Source organism: Danio rerio, chromosome 5 (assembly GCF_052040795.2).
Source record: "Danio rerio strain M-AB ecotype USA chromosome 5, GRCz13ab, whole genome shotgun sequence".
Lineage (NCBI taxonomy): Eukaryota > Metazoa > Chordata > Actinopteri > Cypriniformes > Danionidae > Danio > Danio rerio.
In genome coordinates, this window is record NC_141025.1 from 70,486,076 (window position 1) to 70,510,673 (window position 24,598).

The following is a 24,598-nucleotide window of genomic DNA, read 5'->3' on the forward strand; positions in this document are numbered from 1 at the left end:
TTTCAGGGTACTTTCAAGAAGTTGGGAACCCATTTAAAAAAAAATATATATATATAAAATATATATATATAATAAATATATATATAATATTATAAACAAATATAATAAATAAATATTTATTAAATTAAATTAAATTAAATTAAATTAAATTAAATTAAATTAAATTAAATTAAATTAAATTAAATTAAATTAAATTAAATTGTTGAGCCCTGCTGCCATTCACAGTCTACACCCCTCCCTGTTGTCCTGTAGGTGGCAGCGTCCCCTTACAGCAGTTCTCCTGGGTGATCCACTTGGTGGTGAGAGTGCCGAAAGAGCGGCAGGCCTCAGCGTAGGCCGCCATAGAGCCGCACACCTGGGCCTTGCGGTGGTTGTAGCAGCCGTCCATGTAGCATGACTGGTAAAAAGGATGAGGGTCCAGCAGACCGTGGCAGGGCTGGAAGAAACCTTTCAAATCGGTAAGCTTCAGGCAGTTGTCCTCCCCCTGGAGCTCTGATACTGCTGTATTATCACAGGATTGGGCCAGGGCAACATACTGGGTCTCATCACAGCTACATAGAAGAAAAGGAGGATATAAAATGAGTGTAAAACGTAGCCTACATAACTGAAAGTACTGACACTGAGTGAACATTTTAGTAAGTTAAAAGTACAAGTGTCTGGCCAAAAATATAAATGAGTGAAAGTAAACATGTAACAAGTTAACGTTACAGCTTTAAGTTGTACCAGAGTACTTAAACTGTAATAGATCCTACGGGGGTGTTAGGACCACTACACTGCAAAAAAATAAAAATAAAATAAAGATTTTTTTGTCTCGTTTCTAGTATAAATATCTAAAAACTCTTAATTCAAGAAGCATTTTCTAGACAAGCAAAAATATTGTGTTGTTTTAGGAAATAATGTGCCAAAATAAGTGAGTTTTTCCTTTGAATTAAAACAAGCAAAATAATCTTGCCTTTCATTTTGACACAAGATTATTTTGTTTGTTGGAAGGAAAACTCACTTGATTTTGGCATATTATTTAAAAAATAATGTTTTTTTTTTTTTTTTTGCTTGTGTAGAAAATGCTCCTTGTTTTAAGATTTTTTAGATATTTGGACTTGAAGAGAGACAAAGAAATCAAAGTAAGAAATCCTTTTTTTGCCGTGTACCGCCGCCACAAGACAAAGTAATTTACAGAAATACGGCCTAAATAGCCTGTAAATGAAGATGAAATAATAAAACAAAACCTTATTTCTTCTCTAATTATTATAAACTTGTTCATTCATCTTCCTTCGGCTTAGTCCCTTTATTCATCAGGGGTCGCCATAGTGGATTGAACCACCAATGTATCCAGCATATGTTTTACACCGCAGATACCCTTCCAGCTGCAACCCAGTACTGGGAAACATCCAAACACGCCCATTTACACACATACACTATAAACAATTTAGTTTATTCAATTCACCTATACAGCATGTATTTGGGCTGTGGGGGAAACGGGAGCACCCGGAGGGAACCCATACGAACACGGGGAGAACATGCAAACTCATCAACAAAATGCCAACTGACCCAACCGAGGCTCAAACCAGCGAATTTCTTGCTGTGAGGCGACAGCGCTTAACACTGAGCCACCGCATCGCTCGTATAAACTTGTTAACAGCCTTTGATATCATTATGAACCAGTTAACTGCAAAGAGGATTCATTTTGGAAATCAAAACAACTATAAAAATAAAAGACAACTATTATAATTAATTCACAATCATAAATATATAAAGCAGCGTTTTAGCCTAAATATAGAGAGATGTGGACATTATCTGTTATTTTAAAGTGATAATGGGTAAATAAAAATGCTTTTTTGTTAAATCATCTTATTATCTTTTTACTCACTCACTTTTCTTTGGTATGTTTCATTTACTATATAGTGTACCTTTTAAACACTTAATTGGATAATAGTAATATTTCATGAAAACCAAAAAATTATTGATTAAAAAAAGTTATTTTTTGGTATTTTATGGGTGAAAAAAGCTCTAAATTAAAACATTTTGATTTTAAATTTGGAAGTATTGTCATCAGTAGTTTACAGGAACAAAACACAAATAACGTTTTACTCAAACACATACTGTAACTATAACTCATAAATAAAAATACAAAAACAAAAAGCCTGTCATTTTTAAATGTTTTTTGAAATTTTTCATAGCTGCATACCACCCTGAAACAATGCTGTGTAACAACATACATCAATTTTTTAGCATGTTAGCAAGCACATTTGATTGTCCGTTTACCATATTTACTGCACTCAAGTAAAGGTATAGCCAGTTTTTTAATTCAGAATTTACTAACTTAAAATTTACAAATTTAGTCATTTACTAACATTAAAATCTCTAAAATTAATAGTTAAAGGGATTTCTCACTCAAAAAATAAAGATTTACACATCTTCAGTATTTCTTCAGTATTTTCTTTTGTTAAAAACAAAAGAAGGTATTTTAAAGTATGTTGAAGACCAGTAAAAGCAAAGTGCTTAGAATCACCAAGAGGCGACACTCTAGTGTGCGATTCGGGAAACGGCTGCTAGACGGCGCAGCGGCCATTTTGGAATAAAAATTTTAATAGAACAACAGCATATTGCAAGTCTGTAAAATAAACTATTAAAAGTGCTGATGATTGTGATAGTAAGTGTTGTATTGTCGTCTTCCAGGTTGTATCACAGCTTTAATGCGCTTTTTAAACAAATAAATAAAAAACAAAGCAGCTGCTTGCCAACGAGATGAGTAATGAGATCCAATGGACATCCGACCGCTTTCATTCCAAAATGGCGGATTCCGGTGCTGTTACTGGGCGCTGCTGTTGCAATGGAACGTTTTAATGAGTGTCGGCTTCTGGTCATTTCAAGCTCTTTGGTAAAAGCAAATACTATGGAAGTCAATGGTTACTGGTTTCCAGCATTTTTCAAAATATCTTCTTTTGCATTCAACTAAAGAAAGAAACTCATAAAGGTTTGTGACTACAAGTGAAATGTAAGTAAATGATGACAGAATCTTCATCTTTGGAAGAACTATCCCTTTATGTATGGGAATGAAGTAAAATGACTCAAGTATTTTAAACCCCTGTATATAATGCTTTCTATTGCTAACCTGTTCTGCATGCCGTTTGTCTTCCAGCTCTGAGCGAGCTCCAGTGCACTGACAGCAGGTTTTCCACGAGAGGTGATGTAGTCATCTGTGGGATCCCCGTTGAAGTTCCCACACAGTCCGCACACCTTGTTCTGTAGCCGTGGTCCCATTGTAATGCTGAGGGTGTTGAATCGATTATAACGAACCTGGATGTCTTGAGGAGTGTCAATCACCAGAAATCCCTCAGATGTGGATACTCTTGTCATTAGACCTGTGACAAAAGGTACGGACACGGGCGTACCATTTACCTGAGGCAAGAAAGGAAAACACTTAGCATTTAGCTAGGAAAGATGAGTAATGTCCTAATCATTCTAGAATTGCATAGCCAACATATAAAAAAGTCACAATCTGTCTATTAAGTGGGTGACAATTTCAACTAAATCTGAAAACCTTTTATGCAAATAGCATAAACAACACTTCAAGGACTGGAATAAGTAACCCTTGGAAAATATGTTTCAAGTTTTAAGAAGCGACACTGTTTTTACTTCCATATAAACTACAGAAACATTGTTTTTGTGCAAATAGTGATGTCATGCGCTGGTGAGTCATGTGTTCAGGCATGCATGAATACTATTCAAACAAAAACATAGATAGATATCTATAGATATTAATGTACAGCCGTGGCTTTCTCATGCCGAGTTCAGACTGCATGATTTAAGCCCTGATTTTGACTCGGCGATGGTTTTGAGAAATTGCCTTAAATCACATGCAAATCGGTGCTCGTTCACGTGAGTGACAATCACACAGTGAGAACTATCAAGGACGCGATATGAGAATCACCGATGAGTCGCAGACACCCGTGAGATATATGGCATGGTAAATATCTGGAGCTGTCGACGATTCAAATCATGCCGTGTGAAATGTTTTCTGACTGAAAATAACATCGGCGATGACCTACAGTCAATGAGAAAGCAGCATCTACTAGTACGGGCCAGCGGAAGACAGGGGGAGAAGTTAAAAGCACTCATTTTTAGTTTATTTGGACTCAAGAAATAGAGGAAAAACTAGTGTAAATTTGGTAGAAGCTCTGTGTCTGTTTGACGTGTCATCTGATCAATATCACAATCAGGTCTAAAAGTAAATAAAAGTTGAGGAGAGATTGTTAATTCTCTTCAAAAGCCAGGTGAGCAACACAAGATTCTAAAGCTAAAGCCCTTTTTCCATTATAGTTAATAACGAAAGATATATATATATTACGTGACCTCGCATTGTTTTCATGTTACTTCTCACGTTTGTTTGGTTGTGAGGTGTAGTTTGGACAAAGTTGTCTGTGATTCTTCCTATTTTAAGTCATGCAGTGTGAACTCTCCTGTCGCCAATCCATCCTACAGTGTAAACCAGGGGTTTTCAAAGTGTGAGGCGCGCCTCCCCTGGGGGGCGCCAGAGCATGTCAGGGGAGACGCGGGAAGAAATATAATACAATAAAAATATAATTATTAAGTTTAATTATTATATGTATTTTTTATTATATTTAAACGTTTTAATTAAATAAAGCAAAAAAACGGCTCTCGGCCACGCCCCCTCGCCACAAAAGCCTTCAAGTTCAGGGCTTAAACCCAAAAGACGACGATATGAAGATCAGTATTTGAGTTTAGGATTTACGTGGACAGGACCAGCTGATGAACCACGACCTTTATGTATGGTTTGTCAAAATATTTTGGCTAATGACAGCATGAGACCCGCTAAACTTCGACTGTTTTGACTGGGATGGACAGTTCTTGGATCTGTTCTATTCATATTGAACCATCATCCTAGTTTTAAAAACGTTATATTAAAATACTTGTTATTACTCTGTAAATAATTGCACTTTCATGCAAATGATGATAAAAGTGAGTTAACAGTCCGACATCTGTCTGTGTCTTATATATATATATATATATATATATATATATATATATATATATATATATATATATATATATATGTGTATATATGTGTGTGTGTGTGTGTGTGTGTGTGTGTGTGTGTGTGTGTGTGTGTGTGTGTGTGTGTGTGTTTGGGAGGAGGGGGGCGCCAATGGATAAGTTGTGTCAAAAGGGAGGCCCACTGTCTTAGACTTTGAAAAACCCTGGTGTAAACAATGCACCGACAGAACACTAACCCAGGTAGTCATGCAGTGTGAAAACATCCGTGACACGACTACTTTAAAAATCATGCAATCTGAACTCAGCATTAGTTGACACACTCGCCATTGTACTGTTATTTAAAACCACAGGAGGCAACGCTGAGTAGGATAACTGTCATGACAAAACGAAACAAGTCACCAAGTGGAGTTGCATGGTGGAGTAGCTAAATGATTGAATATAATAACATATATCAAATGAATAGTTTGTGAATAAATTTGGTGAAAACTCATGAAAACATTTGGTGAAAATGTTCTTTAAGTATTTGCGCCATTTTGTCAACAACATTTTGTTTTAACATCTCACATGGTTCAATGGGATTTCGATAACTGCAAGTTACACCTCTTTAACTTACTATAAGTTATACCCCTTCATGTTACGTCCCTTGTAGTCTGCAGACAGATACACTTGGATCATTTTGCAGAGCCATTGCTTCAATTAATTAATTAAATTCACCTATTACTAGAAAGTGATATCGCTATAATTACTCTTTTTGCATGGACATTACAAGAATTATCACATACATTTTTAGACATTAGTTACACATCCATGTGTCCAGGAAAGGTTTTGACAACACTAGTCTGTAATTGATACTTTTAAAAATGCTAAAATATATTTGTCTACCTTGTGTAAATGGACCATAAAGCAACTCTGTGTAGAATGTAGCTTCAAACTCAACTGTCTGTAATATCTCAGTTATCCTGAAGCCCATGGTCAGCTTGTTGTTGTCTTTTTGATTAATTTAGAGATAAACTATGCAGCTTATATAGAGTTTAACTTGCCATAACACACCTGTCTGGATGATTCTAACAGGCCTAGATTCACTGGTTCAGCCACCAAGGCTATTTACTCTGCTGCAGCCCAATACCTAGATAGACATTTACTTTTGCATCTGTTGCATTAAGGTCTGTATAGCCCCTTTGTCTTTGAGAATGAGAACCCAATCCCAGTTTTTCCAAGAAACAAGTTGAAATCTGAGATGAGCTCAGGCCCAGAAAAGCCGGCAGCATTGCACAGAACTAATGTATAGACTCTTTACATTTTCATAGGAAATCTTATCGTTCCCAACCTGCAGAGTTTAGCTACAACCCTAATTAAACACACCTGAAATAGCTAATCAAGGTCTTCAGATTCCCTAGCTGCATCTCAACTCATAAGCTGCATCCTTCAAAGTACGCAGATTTCCAAGGTATGTCCTTAAAATCTCTGAGCTTGAAAAAATACTAGAATTTATAGTCATACTACAGTGAAGTGTATTATACTGTATTATTGTATTCACAAGAATTATTTAATGAAAGCTAGAGCATATTGTAGTATGTAATGTACTTTAGTTTTACTAAGGTAAACAATGGTATATTATGGTTTACAACAGTTCTGTCTGGTTCTCGAGTCTGACTGGCTGATGGCTGTGCGATTTTAAATACACCCTTGTGAATCAGATGCGGAAGAAGCGTCAAGCGCGAGAAATTTACATGTCAAGTCAATGCAAAGACACGAATAGACATCCTGCGGCGCGTTATGCACAATTTAGCGAATTTGGCATTTTCTGCGTTTAATACGCGCTTCGCGCAGATCGCTCAAATTTGAAAATCTGAACTTCAGAGGACATTCGCGCCGCATTAACCAATCAGGAGCTTGCTCTTGTAGGGGCATGCTTATGGCGTAGCCCCTGTTGTTGGTGTCCCTTGGGGTAATTCTCCTGTCTACACCGACAACAGTTCATCAAACTGGGCCATCATCCAAGTACATTTTCTAAAGGAATTTATGAGCTCACAGAGCTGGGTGCACCTCTGAAAGGATCTAGTGGACTCAGACACGGCTCCGAACGAATTGACGCCGTTTTTCAGCCTTCGTAAAGCACATAAACACAGTTATTTTTTCGATAAAATCCATGTCAGCCATTTAGCAAACGAAGCTAGAGTCACCGGGCAGACAGAAGCCCTGCCCATCACGCAAATCCGCGTCTGTTGTGAAGTGAATTTGACACGCAAATGAAGCGGATTTTGACGCGAAAATGAAGTGAGTAAACTCAAATGTTCATTCTATTTATCTGCGCATTCTGCTTCTGGTGTGAACAGCATAAAGAGGGACTAAAAAACTCACTACAGTTTGACAAATATTGCAGCTGTTGGACAACATAATATACTTTGAGGCTTTTTAAGGAGAGAATGTAGCTGTTTAGACTGCAACTATGCAGTTTATTTATAAGGATAGTGCCTATTTTAAATATTTATAATTTCTGAGATACAGGATGTCGGCGGCCATCAGCAAGTCTGAGCAGAGAAAAGACGGTTGACGTTCCGCCACAACATAGCGACAGAGACCGCATCATCAGTCCTTAGGGGAGAAAAACAGTAAATTTCAAACTACAGCTGATCAAATCTTTATAAAACAGATACGTCTCTCTTTTGTATGTAGTGCTTTATTTATACCATAGTAACCTGGTAGTGGTTTGCTTTGGCTTTTTTGAGGTTAATTATTGTGATATCCTGATTGCAGCAGAGAAATACTGGGAAATCTCTGTAGACTGATGGCATTTCATGCTTTTCAGCCATATAATCTTAAAACGTGAGCAAAATCACCTGTTTTGTCATCACTTAGGCATTACGCTAGAGAATCATTCAAATACTAGCTCTAAAGTGAAGTTTGTGAGTTAGCAGCGATTTCTGCTGATCTGACGGTCAGCTGCAGATGTGAATGAATGGCGGAAGAAAGTAGTTCCTCAAACAAAAGGATTTTTGAGAATCTCCATGTTTGATTATTTTTTTTTATAAACACAATTATGCCGTTGACCTGTTGTATAAGCACAATATCACATTTGTAGCAGTGCGATATGGCTGTATATTGGCAATGATGGGAGGCGTAGCCTTAGTGTCCCACCAACGACAAACTACAGCCATATCGCACTGCTACGAGTGTGATATTGCGTTTATAAAACAGTGTACGAGTGCACTATGAGCAATGATATATAGTTGTGGAAAAGTTATAAAGAATTAGGTCATTTGTTTACTACAGTTGTTCTATTACCATAGCAATTGCAACAGCAGATTCATTGAAGTACTGTTCTATAGCATGGTTCAAATCATAGAGTTCACCATAAATTACTATAGTGTTTTTTGTTCATGTGGCTGGTGAAATAAGATAAAACCTAGCAACTGTGCCAAATTGCTAGCTGCTGTCAATAACTAAATGTAAAAAAATTTACAGGAATAGTTTTATTAAATTAATACTAAATTGTTAAAAAAAATTACAGAATGTCCCTTGGTTGAAACAATTTAAAAGTATAGTCTATATTTTTCTTTTTTTCTACAAAAAAAGTCCTGTCATCATCAGTACACAATTATATTAAATATTAGGTGAACGATCCAACAGTTGCATCCGTCATTACCCATGAAGTGAAGGACACATTTAGAGGGTGTATTTTTGATTTGAGACATGCTTCACATGACTGACACCTTGGAATTGAGATGCAGCTACTAGAAACTCCCAGGAAAATCTGTTAAATTTGGTGAAGCTAAACTCTGGTAGCACAGGATTGTGCAGTCTAAACCAGTGTTCCCCAACCCTGTTCCTGAAGACACACCAATAGTATGCATTTTCAACCTCTTCCTAATCCAACACACCAGAATCAACTCATCAGAACATCAGAAGAGACTCCAAAACCTAAAGTTAATGAGTCAGATAAAGGAAACGTTTTGAATATGTACTGTTGATGTGCCTCCTGGAACACGGTTGGGAAGCACTGGTCTAAACCACTATACCTGACTTATTTCTGGTGCCATAAATCATTAGCAGTACAATTTCTGTGTTCTTACCTTGACAGTGTTGCCTGAGATGAGAATGTTCTCCTCGTTGATGTAGAGATAAGCATGGGAGATGGTGGTTAGGTTGGGTGTGCTCCATTTGTCGAAATTGGCAATGAGCTGAAAAGATAACTCTGGCAGCTTGTGGCAGATTGTTGAGAGAACAAACGAGCATGAGGCGGGTAAACGGAGAGAAGCGCCATCAAAAGTGCGGAAGACGCCACCGCCGGACGCCACGCAGTGCTGATTCCGTCTGGCAAAGCATCCTCGCACACCATGCCGCAGGACGCACTCCTCCTCCGCTTTACATCGCCGTGGGTCACACTGAATCAGATTCCGGCCAATGCACTGGCAGCGTTTAGTGCAGTCACTGTTCCAGAACAACTGCTTAGGCTGAGAAAGACACAAGTAACCCAGATCAAATGGTACAAATTTAAGATATTTTAATAAACAATGGCAATTAGCTTCTCGTAAGTTGTTCGTTTCCATACAAACATTGATACCATGTTGTTACAGTGTCAAGTGTATTGTGTATATGTGATGCTATTTGGCTTAATGGGGTTCAAAGCAGTTTCTAATTGAAACTATAAATTTCTGAGTCTGAGGGCCCTATCCTACACCCGGCGCAATGTGGTGCATGGCGCAATAGTCTTTTGCTACTTTCAGCTCGGCGCAAGTGTAATTTTGAGGTGTTGCGCCACACTGTTTAAATAGCAAATGCATTTGCGCTCAAATGTGCGCCCATAGACGTTCTGGTCTTAAAAAGCAGGCGTGTTTTGGCGCGTTGCTATTTTGAGAAACTGTAAATAGTCTGTTCTTTAGACCAGAACAAAGTCGGTCTATTGTCTGGCGCAAAGTGCGCCTGGCTTACACACTACACACAAGATGTAGAGCAATACGCAAATATCTTTACATATGAAAAAGATATAATATATTAAGGATATATATATATATATATATAATAAGGATATACTGTATATAGGATATAAATATAAATGATAAAAATATTACAAAACATATTAATTTCTAGCCTACATGAATTTAAACACCACTGCCTTTCTTCATCTCGAGAGGCTTTTTCAGTTCATTCATAACAATTGCTTTTGTATAATTTTATTATTATTAGCAGTATTTATTATATCCATATTTATATTTGTTTTATTGAAACATAATATAGATTTATATAGATTTGCCCACCTGTCAGGTTTAAGACCATATGGGGCATAGCAGGTGTATTTGGATATAACTCAGTATTTTGACCACACTTTGTTATTATTGTTCATTTATTTGTTTGCTGGAAATTAGAACTGAATTTCGAAATAGTTTTGAAACAAATCTTTGCGCTTAACAAACAAAATTAATTATTTATAGGCTAATTGATGTCTGTGCGGTAAGGTTTCCCTATCCACGAGAGCAAAAGCGAAAGTGAACTTACTTTACGTCACGTAAATAGCAAATGCGCTTATGGCGCGACGCAGCTGGTTCTTAAAGGAATGAGAGATGAGACTCTGATTGGTTTATTCTCAAAACACACCTATAACTCATTAAAAAAATAAACTCAACCCTTTTAGACCATGCGCCACGGCGCAAAGCGGATTTTCCCGTCCTTAAATTAGCAAAAATGCGTTCTGACACGCCCTGAAAGCGTTTGCGCCCTGCGCTTTGCTCTTTGCGCATGGACCGTCAAAATAGAGCCCTGAGACACACAATTTAGTTTTGGTTTAGATGTCCTATATAAATTTGCTTTCCAGGTAAACTGATTAGATGCTGACACTAATTAATATCAAAAATCTAAAAATAAATCAGTTTTATAATAAAATAAAACATTGTTCCTTATTGCCAATTACTCTAAAACAGATATTATTACAGTGTTTCTCAGTCACTTTTGTACATTTCTCAGATCAGAATTGAAATTCTCAAAACTAACGGTTCAATCTTCACATCTTGTGTCACTTGTGCACATAAAAAAAGCAATTTCTTATTTCTTTGAATAAGTTGCAAATGCTTTAATTCATCCATCCGTAGGATTAAACATAATACACCTCCTGACAAATGTCTTATTGCCTATCCAAGTTTTAGGAACAACAAGTAATAACTTGACTTCGAGTTGATCATTTGGTATCAGAAGTGGCTTACAGTATATGAAAGGCAAAGGCCTCTAGATTACACTTATTTTACCAAAATAAAATATTATCATGCCTTGATTTTTAATTATTAAATTAGGACAGTAAGGTCTGACATTGCTTTGACAAAAATCTTGTGACTTAACAGAAATAATGTCCAGTATAGATTATAAAGTCAGGCTGCAATGGAAACATAATGAATATTGTGTATGACTCCCTTGAGCTTGGAGGACTGCATCCATACATCTCTGTAATGACTCAAATCACTTATTAATGAAGTCATCTGGAATGGCAAAGGAAGCGTTCTTGCAGGACTCCCAGAGTTCATCAAGAATCATTGGATTCATCTTCAATGCCTCCTCCTTCATCTCACCCCTGACATGCTCAATAATGTTCATGCCTGGTGACTGGGCTGGCCAATCCTAGACCTTCTTTGCTTACAGGAACTTTGATATAGAGGCTGAAGTACAAGGATCACTGTTCTGCTGGAGAATTTGCCCTCTACTGTGGTTTGTAATGTAAATGGCAGCATAAATGTCCTGAAACCTCAGGCTGTTGATGTTGCCCTCCACTCTGCAGATCTCTCGCACACCCCCTTACTGAATGTAAACCCAAACCATGATTATTCCTTGACCAAACTTGATTAATTTCTTGGAGAGTCTTGGGTCCATGTGGGTTCCGATAGGTCTTCTGCAGTATTTGTGATGATTGGGATGCAGTTCAACAGATGATTCTTCAGAAAAATCTACCTTCTGCCACTTTTCCAAATGATCAACTAGAAGTGAAGTTATTATATGTTGCTCTTACTACTGGGATCGATGACAAGACTTTTGTCAGGCAGTGTACTTTGCTGTTTCCAACATTATCAACTGCTTATTTCATGTTGATCAAAATCTTTTTATAATATAATTGTCTCTTTTGAATAGTTCCATCCCCCACAACATTTAGGCATTAGTTCACAGCATAAATCTTTAAATACAAAATGGTTGAACAAGTTGTCATAATATGTAAAGCATATTTCAACGCACTTCCATCAGACTATTTTCTAAATCTGTAACCTTTTCTAAAACATTTTTTTCCCACTTATGTGAAGCAGTACTGTCTTTTTTCTGTATCACAACGACATAGTCTGTCAACAAATCATTGTACAAACAGTAAAAGCATAAATGTGAATATTTTCCAGTCTCTTGGAATAAAACCCACACATACACTAAGGTGTAACCTACAATTACCAATAATCGTCATCAAAACTGTGGCCATATTTTACTTCAGAACATCCCTCAAGAGTACACTGTTATATTGACAACTTGACTAACAATTTGACTGTCTTATTTATACACAATGACACTAGGATTTGTCATTCTGTTTCTACTGACGTGTTTGCATCTGTGACGTTGACATATTTATTTTCGACAGATAAACTAAGGATTTGGAGCAAGAGACTGCACTCAAAAATGTTTTTGCTTACTTATAATTATTTACCTATTTGAAATGAGCTGAATACTTTTTGGTGATAATTTAATTGTTTTATGTTAAATCTAGTTAAATTTGTAAAGACAATTAAGTTAACTTAATCAATTTGTTTTAGGACAACATGAAGAAATTGTGTGGAACCCGGCATTTTTTACAGTGTGGCTTTTGCAGACAGTCTATGGAGCTTTGCTATGTGTAAGAGTTGTTTTGAGAAATGCATTTACTGTTTTGCAGTAACTGAGGGAAGTTAATGCAAGTGACTGAGGAAAACTGTAATAGTGCTTTATTTTTACCCTCATCCTTTATATCTGATGAGCAAAACAGCTCAATTTGTTCTGCAAAGTCATATTACAGCTTCATGATTCATCTAAATATGTGACATTGGTAACACTTTATAACAACCACACACTATAAATCATTTATTTTCATTAGCGAATAGTTAATTCATTTTGTCATAACTGATTTACTCTACATTAATAGATGTAGAGACATTTATATGGGATTTACAAAGCATAAATAGTCCTCGCTTTAGATTAGGTCACTAAACTGGACGAAGTTGAGTTAATAACGCATTTACTAACATTCACTGAAAAATATTATTCAGAGATGACTGCTTATATTTATTCAATTGTTTTACATTAAGTGGCTGTAAACAATTTATTTGGCCTGAATTTAAACAAACAAGTTAAAACAATTTTATTAAATTTAATTTGTTTGCTTAATTTGTTTGCAACAGTTTTGCAGACATCATTTTTTCAGTGTATAAAGTTACTATTAATATATAAGCTTGAATAATAAGATATATACAGTTGAAACCAGAAGTTTACATACACTAAAAAGAAGTGAGCATAACCATTTAAAAAAAAAATGTCTGATGGTAAATCATACTAAAAGTTTACTAATTTATGTCCGTTATGATTGCCTAAATGATTTACATTTGCTAAATACCAGAAAAATGAGAGATTTTTTTATTTTTTTTTTTTGGAGAATTTTTTATACATTTCTAGATAGTCAAAAGTTTACGCACATTTCCTTGGTATTTCTTTAGCTTTGCTTTTGAACTGTATAACCTTGGTCAAATGTTTTGGGTATCCTTCCACAAGCTTCTCACAATAGTTTTTTTTTTTCTCCAAAAGTATTTTTATTGAACATATTAGATATGAAACATACATTACAAATAGCTTTTCACTTTTTCTTTTTTTTTACACAACAAACAAAACCTGTCGCACATATATACATTTAGGTTCTAGAAAAAAAATATAAATAATATTAAGAAAAAAATACAAATAAATAGTAATAATAAGTAAAGCATATGTTACTCTCATAAATAAGGGAAAAAAAACAAGGAAAGGTTCTACTCTTCTAAAATGACTGAGGGGTCCATCTTTTTTATGTGATCTAAAACAGGTTAAGCTTCTCACAATAGTTTGAAGGAATTTTTGAGTCAGATTTGAAGGCTGTCTTGCTCGCACAAGCTTTTTCAACTCTGCCCAAAAATGTTTATGTAGGATTGAGGTCAGGGCTTTGTGATGGCCACTCCAAAACATTCGATCTGTTGTCCTTAAAGCATATTATAACTAATTTGGCAGTATGCTTCGGGTCATGGTCTGTTTGGAAGACTCATTTGTGGCCAAGTTTTAATTTCCCTGGTGATGTCTTGTAATGTTGCTTCAGGATTTCTACATAATGTTCTTTCTTCATGATGCCATCTATGCTGTGAAGTGGACCAGTCCCTCCTGCAGCAAAACAGCCCCACAACATGATGCTGCCCCCCATACTTCACAGTTGGTATGGTGTTCCTGGACTTATAAGCTTTCCCCTTTGTCCTCCAAATGTAACGCTGGTCATTATGGTCAAACAGTTCAATCTTAGTTCCATCATACCACAGGACATGTCTCCAAAAATTAGTCTTTTCCCCAGTGTAATTTAGCAAATTGTAATCTGGCTTTTTTTGTTGATTCTGGCTTGTTGATTTTCCCATGTTGTCACACAAGGAAGCAGTGTGTTTGAGGTTTTCCTTAAATACTATTCTACAGTTGTGCCTCCAATTAACTCAAATGTTGTCAATCAGAAACTTCCAAAACTTTGACACCATCATCTGAGCTTTTTTCAGAGGCATAATAATCTTATTGTATGTAAACTTGACTTTCAAAAAAAGTAATAACAATTCCTCACAAATATCTCATTATTTTGCTATTAAGGATAACAGAAACAAATTTGATAATCTCAATTTACCTAAAAGAGAAAAAGTTTAGTCACATTAACATTTGACTTTTTTTAAATGGTTATGTGCCTTTTTATACAGTGTAAACGTCTGGTTTCAACTGTAAATGTGACTTTGAGTAGTTTATTATTAATTCTGAATTATATGAATTATGTTTGTAAATAATGCAAAGCTTAGAGGTAATGAAAAATGATTCATTTCAACGTCTGTTGTAGAGTTAATGCTTAATGAATAATGAACTATTACATTATTACAGTAGAACTATTGTCTAATGCTTAATAAATGATTCATAGTGTGTAGTTATTATAATATTGTGATGTGTTTCCGTGGCATCGTTTCTTACCTCATAGTATTTCCCATCCGTGTAGCATCCGCAGTTTTGATTGAGGATACAGCTCTTGCCATTCAGCACATAGCCCTGGTCACACTGGCACCCCTCAACGCAGTACTGATTACAGTCTCTCTGTCCACGCGCAGGGGCACATTGCGGCTGGCACGCCATCATACAACTGGAATAGTGGCTGTTCACGGGGCACGACCACACTGGGCACACACACAGAGGGGGCAAAACAAGAAGAGTTCACTGGACGGGTGAGTTTCTCCAAAAGTAGGCAGGGAAGATGTATTGTGTTTCACTGTAAAGGGCTCATATGAATGTGTGGCATTCACCAGTCTCTGACTGTGATAAAGTGTCCTGTGGTTTCCATGTTGGCAAAACAGAAGATTTTGTAAAATAAGCCATGGTTTGCGGTTGGTCAGCGTAATGCCTGCCATTAAAGGCTTTTTAAAATAAACAGAGAGTTCATGTTAACCCAGGAAGTGCAAACTATATTTTATCATTATTATTAAATACAAAAAAAATGGATTACACTTTAAAATTATCGTCCATTAGTTAATGCATTTACTAGCATGAACAAACAATCTGTACATTTATTACTGTATTTATCCATCTTTAAGTTAAATAGCGTTACTTCATGTTAACTCGCAGTGCATTAAAGTAAACAAGCACGACTTTTGGATTTTCATTCATTCATTCATTCATTTTCTTGTCGGCTTAGTCCCTTTATTAATCTGGGGAGCCACAGCGGAATGAACCGCCAACTTATCCAGCAAGTTTTTACGCAGCGGATGCCCTTCCAGCCGCAACCCATCTCTGGGAAACATCTACACACACACACACACTTATACACTACGGACAATTTAGCTTACCCAATTCACCTGTACCACATGTCTTTGGACTGTGGGGGAAACCGGAGTACCCGGAGGAAACCCACGCGAACGCAGGGAGAACATGCAAACTCCACACAGAAACGCCAACTGAGCCGAGGATCGAACCAGCGAACCTTGCTGTGAGGCGAACGTGTTACATACTCCGCCACTGCGTCGACTTTGGGATTTTAGTAATTCAATTCAAGTTTATTTATATTGTGCTTTTAACAGTAATTCTTGTTTCAAAGCAGCTTTACAAAGGTGCAGAATATTGCAATATAATCAAATTAAGTTAAAGTTACAATCAAATATAAGTTATTATATACAGACATCATTAACCTGCAATTTTATAACATATACAGTGTATCCGGAAAGTATTCATAGCGCTTCACTTTTTCCACATATTCCAAAATGGATTAAATTAGTTTATTTCCTCAAAATTCTGCACACAATACCCCATAATGAAAAAGTGAAAAAATATATTTTTTTTTTAATTGTTGCAAATTTATTAAAAATAAAAACCCTGAAAACTCACATGTACATCAGTGTTCACAGCCTTTGCTTAATACTTTGTTGTTGCACCTTCGGCAGCAATTACAGCCTCAAGTCTTTTTTAATATGATGCCACAAACTTGGAAGGCCTGTCTTGGGGAATTTTTACTCATTCTGCTTTGCAGTACCTCTCAAGCTCTATCAGGTTGGATGGGAAGGGACAGTGTACAGACATTTTCAGATCTCTCCAGAGATGTTCAATAGGATTTAGGTCTGGGCTCTGGCTGGGCCACTCAAGGACATTCACAGAGTTGTTGTGAAGACACTCCATTAATATTTTGGTGGCGTGCTTTGGGTCATTGTCTTGCTGGAAGATGAACTGTCGCCCCAGTCTGAGGTCAAGAGCACTCTGAAGCAGGTTTTCATTCAGGATGTCTCTGTACATCGCTGCATTCATCTTTTCCTTTATCCTGACTGGTCTTCCAGTTCCTGCTGCTGAAAAACATCCTCACAGCATGATGCTGCCACCCCCATGCTTCACTGTATTGATGGTATTAGCCTGGTGATGAGCGGTGCCTGGTTTTCTCCAAACATAACGTCTGGCATTCACTCTAAAGATTTCAATTTGAGTCTCATCAGACCAGAGAATTTTGTTTCTTATGGTCTGAGAGTGCTTCCGATACCTTTTGGCAAATTCCAGACGGGGAGTGGCCGGCCAGCTCTAGGAAGAGTCCTGGTGATTCCAAACATCTTCCACTTACGCATGATGGAGGCCGCTGTGCTCATTGGAACTTTGCAGAGCAGCAGAAATTTTTCTGTAACCTTCCCCAGTCTTGTGCCTTTAGACAATCCTGTTTCTGAGGTCTACAGACAGTTCCTTTGTCTTCATGCTTGGTTTGTGCTTCGACATGCACTGTAAACACTGGGAGCTTATATAAACAGGTGTATGCCTTTTCAAATCATGTCCAATCAACTGAATTTACCACAGCTGAACTCCAATTAAGCTGCTGAAACATCTCAAGAATGATCAGTGGTAACAGAATTTAGCTGAGCTCAATTTACAGCTTCACGCCAAAGGCTGTGAATACTTACACTGTATATACATGTGAATTTTCAGGGTTTTTAATTTTAATAAATGTGCAACAATTATAAGATATTTTTTCACATTGTCATTATGGGGTATTGCTTGTAAAATTTTGAGAAAATACATTAATTTAATCGACTTTGAAATAAGGCTGTAACAAAAAAATGAGGACAAAGTCAAGTGCTATGCTTTTATGCTTTCCAGAAGCACTGTAGGTGAGTCTATGTGTACACGTTTAATGAAGTATATTTGTGTATTAAGTGTTTGTGTTGTCCTTGAAGCCCTCGGTGGTATAATAATGCATTAGTAAATGTTGAACAATGATTAATAAATGCTTTACAATATTATTCATAATTAGTTAATGTTAGTAAATACATGAACAAATGGCTCATTATTCTAAAGTGTTATCAAAAAGTGTTTTACATAGAAATCTGATACATGAAAATATATTCAAACAACATTGCATATAATTGGGCTTTTTTAAATACTTTTGTTTAAATTATAAAATGTAAACAATATTTGCACTTAAATGAAATAAATAATTGTCATAGCAGCGCCATATATCTATTATATACATTTTATTAAGTAAATATGCATCATGCTTGCACAAAAACACATGGCTAAGTGGTTACTAAGGTACATTGTGGCTGGATGAGTGGACGTATAATGATCTAATTCTAAAGATACAGATCTCCATACAGTGTCTGTATTATATTCTTGTCTATAAATATGGATCCTGTCTCTCCTTTATTGTAAGCTCATTGTTTTTTTTTCCACCACACCGCTTAAATTAACAACATATCTCCTTTAAAGGATAGTTCACCCAGAAATTCTTATTTAAATTCTGGAATTATTTACTCGTCTCTCATTTGTTCCAAACCTGACTCTCTTTCTTCTGTTGAACATTAAAGAAGATATTTTGTTGAATGCTGGAAACTTGTAACCATTGACTTCCATAGTAATTGCTTTTAATGTTATTGATGGGTGCAGGTTTTTAGTTTCTTAAATATCTTCTTAAGTGTTTAACAGAATAAAGAAACTTGTGTAGGTTTGAAACCCCCTGCGGGTGAGTAAAAAGTACATCATTTTTCATTTTTGGGTGGTGTATCCCTTCAACACGCAGCACAATTTAATATAGAACAAATCTCTTACCTCAACTATTTATTATTGTGACAATTGTACATTCCTGTGACCAGGCCCGGATTGGCTAATCGGGAGGACCGGGAAAATTCCCGGTGGGCCGGTCCGTTTTTTGGCCGCGAGGGACGGTGTCCCTAGTTCCAGAATCGGTTGCTCTCAGCAGTCACACTTTTTAAAAATAATTTATTTATTTACTTGACCACAGCCTTCTTATTCATTATTTTACCGCAGCTCTGCTCTTTTTATCTATTTTCTCGTAGCCTCGTGAGCAGGATGCAGGTTAATGATGATATAACTACATAAGTCACCATTCAACATATAGCTGTTGTGGTACAGTGGTTAGTACGTTAGATTATGACGCGGCTGAGTAACAATTTTATTTTATTTTTTTCATTTTTATTGTTAAGACATTATACTGTAAGGGTTGTTGAACATTTGAAGTTCTAAAAGTGCTGTTTTCTCAAAAAAAGACGTGATAGTGTAATTAGAAACTGAATTGGAAATAACCTTATTTTAATATAGTCAGTGGTGAACTGAGGTGGGCCGGTCTGAGGCTTGAAACTCCAGGGCTGAAAAAGAGTCCCACTCCGGCCCTGCCTGTGACAAAATATGACCATGGTTTAAATGAAAATCATTCTCACCACAGGGTGTCGAACTTCTCCAGCCAATGAGAGGCACTCCTTGTGTCTGACAGGTGCTGGCATAGATCTGTAGCCAGTTGCATATGGTCTCTCTTGCGCCTTGATCCACGCATGTGTCCTGCAGACAGCTCTGGTAGAAGTATGCTGGTGCTACTTTGCTGTGACAGCGAGCAAACACGCCACCGCGGTCTATAATAAGTCCACATAATCTCACTGCCTCAGGTTCGACATACACATACAACCCTTCAGCGAAGTGGAAACGGTTTCCGGGGTTACCGTTATCCATGTCGATGTTACCAACAGCATCGGTTACTTGCGCGGGGACCTCTGCGGCCAGGCCTCGTTCAACTAGTCCACAGCGGGGGCAAGAGTCTCCGCAACCCACTTGGCAGAAAGTGTCCCGGTCAGCCCACGCCATGCCCCATTCAGTGATGCTTAGAGCGGGACCAGAAATAGGCAATCCTTGGCAAAGCCCACAGGTGGCGTTAAACAGACTACGAGGCAGAGTGAGGAGCAGTAGAGTATTCCAGTCAAACGCCACCTGTAAAGAAATTAACCAATGGAGGATATTGTAAACAGTAGGGTTTTATGGGGTTTTCTTTGTTCTGTTTAAGTGTTTTATGTCCTACAGTATATAGAAATCTGATACATGGAAGTATATGCATATAACATTACAGCTAGTTAGGCTTCAGACGGTTTTTGATTCCTTGTTGCTATTAATTGCTGTAGCTTGCAGACACACAACTTCATAAGACGTTAATTTTATGTTGGATTTAGGTCACCAGCGTCTGAGGCAATGGTCTCAAACTCAATTCCTGGAGGGCCACAGCTCTGCATAGTTTAGCGTCAACCATTTCCAACTCACACCTGCTTAATAGTCTATAGTAATCCTGAACACCTTGATTGTTTGGATCAGCTGTATTTGATTAGGGGTGGTACCAACTGTGCAGAGCTGCGGCCCTCCAGGAATTGAGTTTGAGACCATTGCCTTAGACGCTGGTGACCTAAATCCAACATAATATTAACGTCTTATGAAGTTGTGTGTCTGCAGGGATGATTTTGATGTCCCATAATGACGTCAAATTGTTGTTGATTTGTTGTGTTGTAAAGTGACCAAAATCCATCGTCGACATCTTAAACCAATGTCATATTGACGTCAAATATTGACATTTATTCATCAGTTATGGTAACCAAAATCCAACATCTGATATGCGTCATAGTGGTTGCGTTGCGTGGGAAAGTAACCAAAATGTAATGTCTATAGCAGGGGTGCTCAATCCTGTTCCTGGAGATCTACCTTCCTGCAGATTTCAGTTGCTACCCATATCAAACACACCTGAACCAATTAATTAGGACCTGAACACCACTTGATAATTACAGGCAGGTGTGTTTGATATGGGTAGCAACTGAAATCTGCAGGAAGGTTTATCTCCAGGAACAGGATTGAGCACCCCTGGTCTATAGTATCCTACATTCAATGCAAAAAAAATTTTGTTCAAACTACTTATTTAAAATGAGCTGAAACAACACAATTGAGATTTCATCAGGACAACTTAATTGTTTTATGTTAAATCCACATACATTTGTTAAAAGTGTTAAGTTAACTTTATCGATTTGTGTTGGGACAACAGGAATGAATTGTGTGAAACCTTGCATTTTTTACAGTGTTGGCCTGACGTTGAGTTCTGATGTCAACCCGATTTTCATTTCCAAGCAAAATGCAACGTTTCATACGCTTATTTCACACGGCCGCCATTTTGAAAGCAAGGCTGCGGTGGGAACCCTGCTGAAAAATCCAGCTTAAACCAGCCTAGGCTGGTTGGCTGGTTTTAGCTGGTCAACCAGGCTGGTTTTAGAGGGGTTTCCAGCCATTTCCAGCCTGGTCTTAGCTGGTCAGGCTGGAAAATGACCAGCTAAATCCAGCTAAAACCAGCTTGACCAGCCTGGTTAACGCTGGACATAGCTGGTTTTGGCTGGGCTCAGAGCCTGGCTAGGCTGGTCAAGCTGGTTTTAGCTGGTCATCTCCCTGCCAGACCATCTAAGACCAGGCTGGAAATGGCTGGAAACCAGCCTAGAAATGGCCAAAACCCCTCTAAAACCAGCCTGGTCGACCAGCTAAAACCAGCCAACCAGCCTAGGCTGGTTTAAGCTGGATTTTTCAGCAGGGAAGAAACTCGGAAGTAAAGGATCAGCAACGTAAACATTGCAACAACATGCTGTGTACTACAAGCCTCCAGCTGTCGCCACGATTTCATAATGCAGAAATGGTGTAAACATCACTTTAATAGCATTCTGTTCAGTTTAATTTAAACAATTTAAGGCATGTTTGTGCTGCCTCACAGATTTATTATAAAATCATATATGTAATTTGCCATATATCAGTCAGATTACTATGTGGGACAAGCAAAAAGTGATTTGCACTCCACCTTCAGACCAAAGTCGGTTTCCACAAGTAACTGCAGACCAAGGGTGTAGATGTTAACTTTTCCTGGACCCAGTTTTAAAGGCAGATACAGGCGCTCCTTATTCACCTAAAAGAGATAAAGAGATTCTGTCAAATCTTCACACTTGTCTCAGTAATAGTCTCTTTCATGCATGAGTCATCCCTTTCTCCCCCACGTCCTTGCTATGCTTCAAATTCCTTTAATTGAATTCTTTATATCTTTTGTTCGCATCTGTTAACATGAGTTCAAAAGCCAATTTCTTGATGAATCACTCACTCTTTCGTTCTCTAACTTCGTTTTCTTCCCTCCTCAATCTTTATTTGATCTAAAGTTCCTTAGATCTTCCAATGGCGTTGTGAACTCATTCCAGACGTCACTCAGTTATGAGTTTCCCTCTGTATCTGCTCCAGTATGCTAACAGATGATGGCTGAAATATTATACCTCTCACATGAAAAATTTACTCCTTTGTTTGGCTCTTCTGTCTGGATGATTAAAATAACTTTGTGTCATAAAAATGAGGAGTTTGACCTTCGAAAGGTGGTGTTCTAGAATTACACGTGAATTCTTGTGATTTATAAAATGTTTGACGCTCAAGCTAATGGCCCAAATGTTTATGAGTACAGTAGCTGTCTGTTCCAGTGCAGGTGTAGAATTTTGTACTGATCCAAATTAAGCTTTGGATCATATCTGCACACATGGCAAAGCAAATACAATCATGATGTTGTTGTCAAAAACGGTAACACTTAACATGAAGGTGGGGTTCATGAAACCTTTATAATCATACGTGAATGAGATTTTGTTCATGCTTATGACAACTGTCCTTAAGTGTCATAAGCACTGTTATGCTATTTAAAATGCAAAGATAACATTGTTTGAGATGTCGTTATGACAACTTCCCAGCAGGCACACAACGTTAAAAGTCGTTAACATTAGGTTAGAGTTAGGTCGTGATGTTGGGGAATAGAAGTCATAGTGGTAACGTCCACACAACATTAAGCTGTAACATCATTTAAACATTAATATTTGGTTGCTTTTAGGTTGCATTGAAAAGTAACCAAAATTTAACGTTCATCCAACGTTTCACTCTGACTTCAGGTTCTGACGTCAACATATTTTTCATTCCACTCAAAATGCAAAGTCCCTAACGTTGGGGGTGCAACGTCAATCTGACATCATGTTGACATCCTGTGCCTGCTGGGTTGACAACCAAATACAATCACAACCTGTCTTTGTCATTGTCATGACAACCGGACATTATCAAAACATAATTTGTCATAAATCTATCATAAACATGAGAGTCATGAGAACTTTATAATATCGTGAATATTTTTCACAGTTTTTATTTCATAGGAACAAACTAAATTTGTTATAAAATGTCATTTAAGTTTTAATACTCTGTAAAGCATTTATTACAACACTGTAATTATATATATATATATATATATATATATATATATATATATATATATATATATATATATATATATATATATTAATGACACTGATATAAAATTCATAAAACAATTATAATTGCCTCATGAAAATCATGTTCATGATACATTTATGACAAATTATATCAAGTTGTCATGACAAAGACATCTCAAACAATGTTATTTTAGCATTTAAAATGGCATAACAGCCAATGACACTTGTCATAAGCATGCATAATATCTAATTCATATTTAAGACATGTGCCATGTCAAGATTATAAAAGTCGTATGAATCTTAACACCCCTTTCATGTAAAGCAATACTGTACCTAAAAAACTATTTTTGACTCTTGGATTTGGCACTATTATGGCCCGTTTCCACAGAGTGGTATGGTTCGGTATGCTTTTATGGCCGTTTCCACTGTCAAAGGGTACCAAAAAGCGAACCGTACCTTACCACTTTTTGGGTACCCTTTGCAAAGGGTACCTAGCACGACAAAAGGGTACCAAAAGATGGAGCTAGATGCGCAGCTGAACACTATTGGTTTACAGAGATAAGTCACTAGCGCACACAAGCAGGAGAATGAAAACAAAGCAACAGGCATTTTTAAAAACACAGCCTTTACACCGTAATACTATATACATATAATAACAAGCCATGGTTGACCCAAGCTCAAACAAAACTTTGTTGTCGTCTTGATGAACAGCCACAAAGCTAAGAAGAACAAAATCTGCTGTGTCCTGACGTTGTTTTACAAGCCCCTTTTAATAGTACGTCTACATTGAAACAACAAACTTCTTGAGCTCATATTAATAACATGCGCTTGATCATTGAATCGCTTCTGACATCCGATCCTTTCAGAAATGGACAAACGGGAGAGTGAAGCGCAAAAAAACAAAGAAGAAACTGGAAAAACAAAGGAGCAAATGATTCTTTCAGCAAACAAACTGCCATGTTCAACTATTATGATCATCTTTTGGACTATTATGAACTCAGAATGACAGAATAACTTTCTAGCAAGAGTTTACATGTGCTGGTGAAGATTAAAGATACAGATGAGAGGTTTGCTCTGACTGGGCTGTATTTTGTGTTGTTTTTTACCCAAATAAGGACTAAATGTATGCTGTGTGTAGTTTGTCTGTAGTTGGTAAAATATTGGAGACTGTAAGGGTCTGTATGTGTTCGTAAATGTTGCATTTATTTATTTATTTTTTTTATATAATTGCAGATGTTACAGTCTGATGATCTGCAGTTATAATC

The 24,598-nt window shown here is 37.1% G+C and overlaps 1 protein-coding gene across 4 annotated transcripts in view; it reads right to left on the bottom strand.

Moving 5' to 3' along the window:
* tecta (tectorin alpha) overlaps nt 1-24,598 on the bottom strand; it is a 62,188-nt gene that overhangs the window by 21,621 nt on the left and 15,969 nt on the right. For all 4 annotated transcript variants that reach the window (XR_015491913.1, XR_015491912.1, XM_087254300.1 and 1 more), the window contains exons 13-18: nt 21,890-21,994; nt 19,464-20,004; nt 15,241-15,440; nt 9,090-9,470; nt 3,113-3,399; nt 271-551 (exon numbers count right to left, since the gene is read on the bottom strand). Coding sequence is in view for 2 of the 4 variants with exons in the window: in XM_087254300.1 (XP_087110426.1) it covers nt 271-551; nt 3,113-3,399; nt 9,090-9,470; nt 15,241-15,440; nt 19,464-20,004; nt 21,890-21,994 (1,795 nt within the window). In the remaining 2 variants the exon portion in view is untranslated. The remainder of the gene's footprint in view (nt 1-270; nt 552-3,112; nt 3,400-9,089; nt 9,471-15,240; nt 15,441-19,463; nt 20,005-21,889; nt 21,995-24,598) is intronic.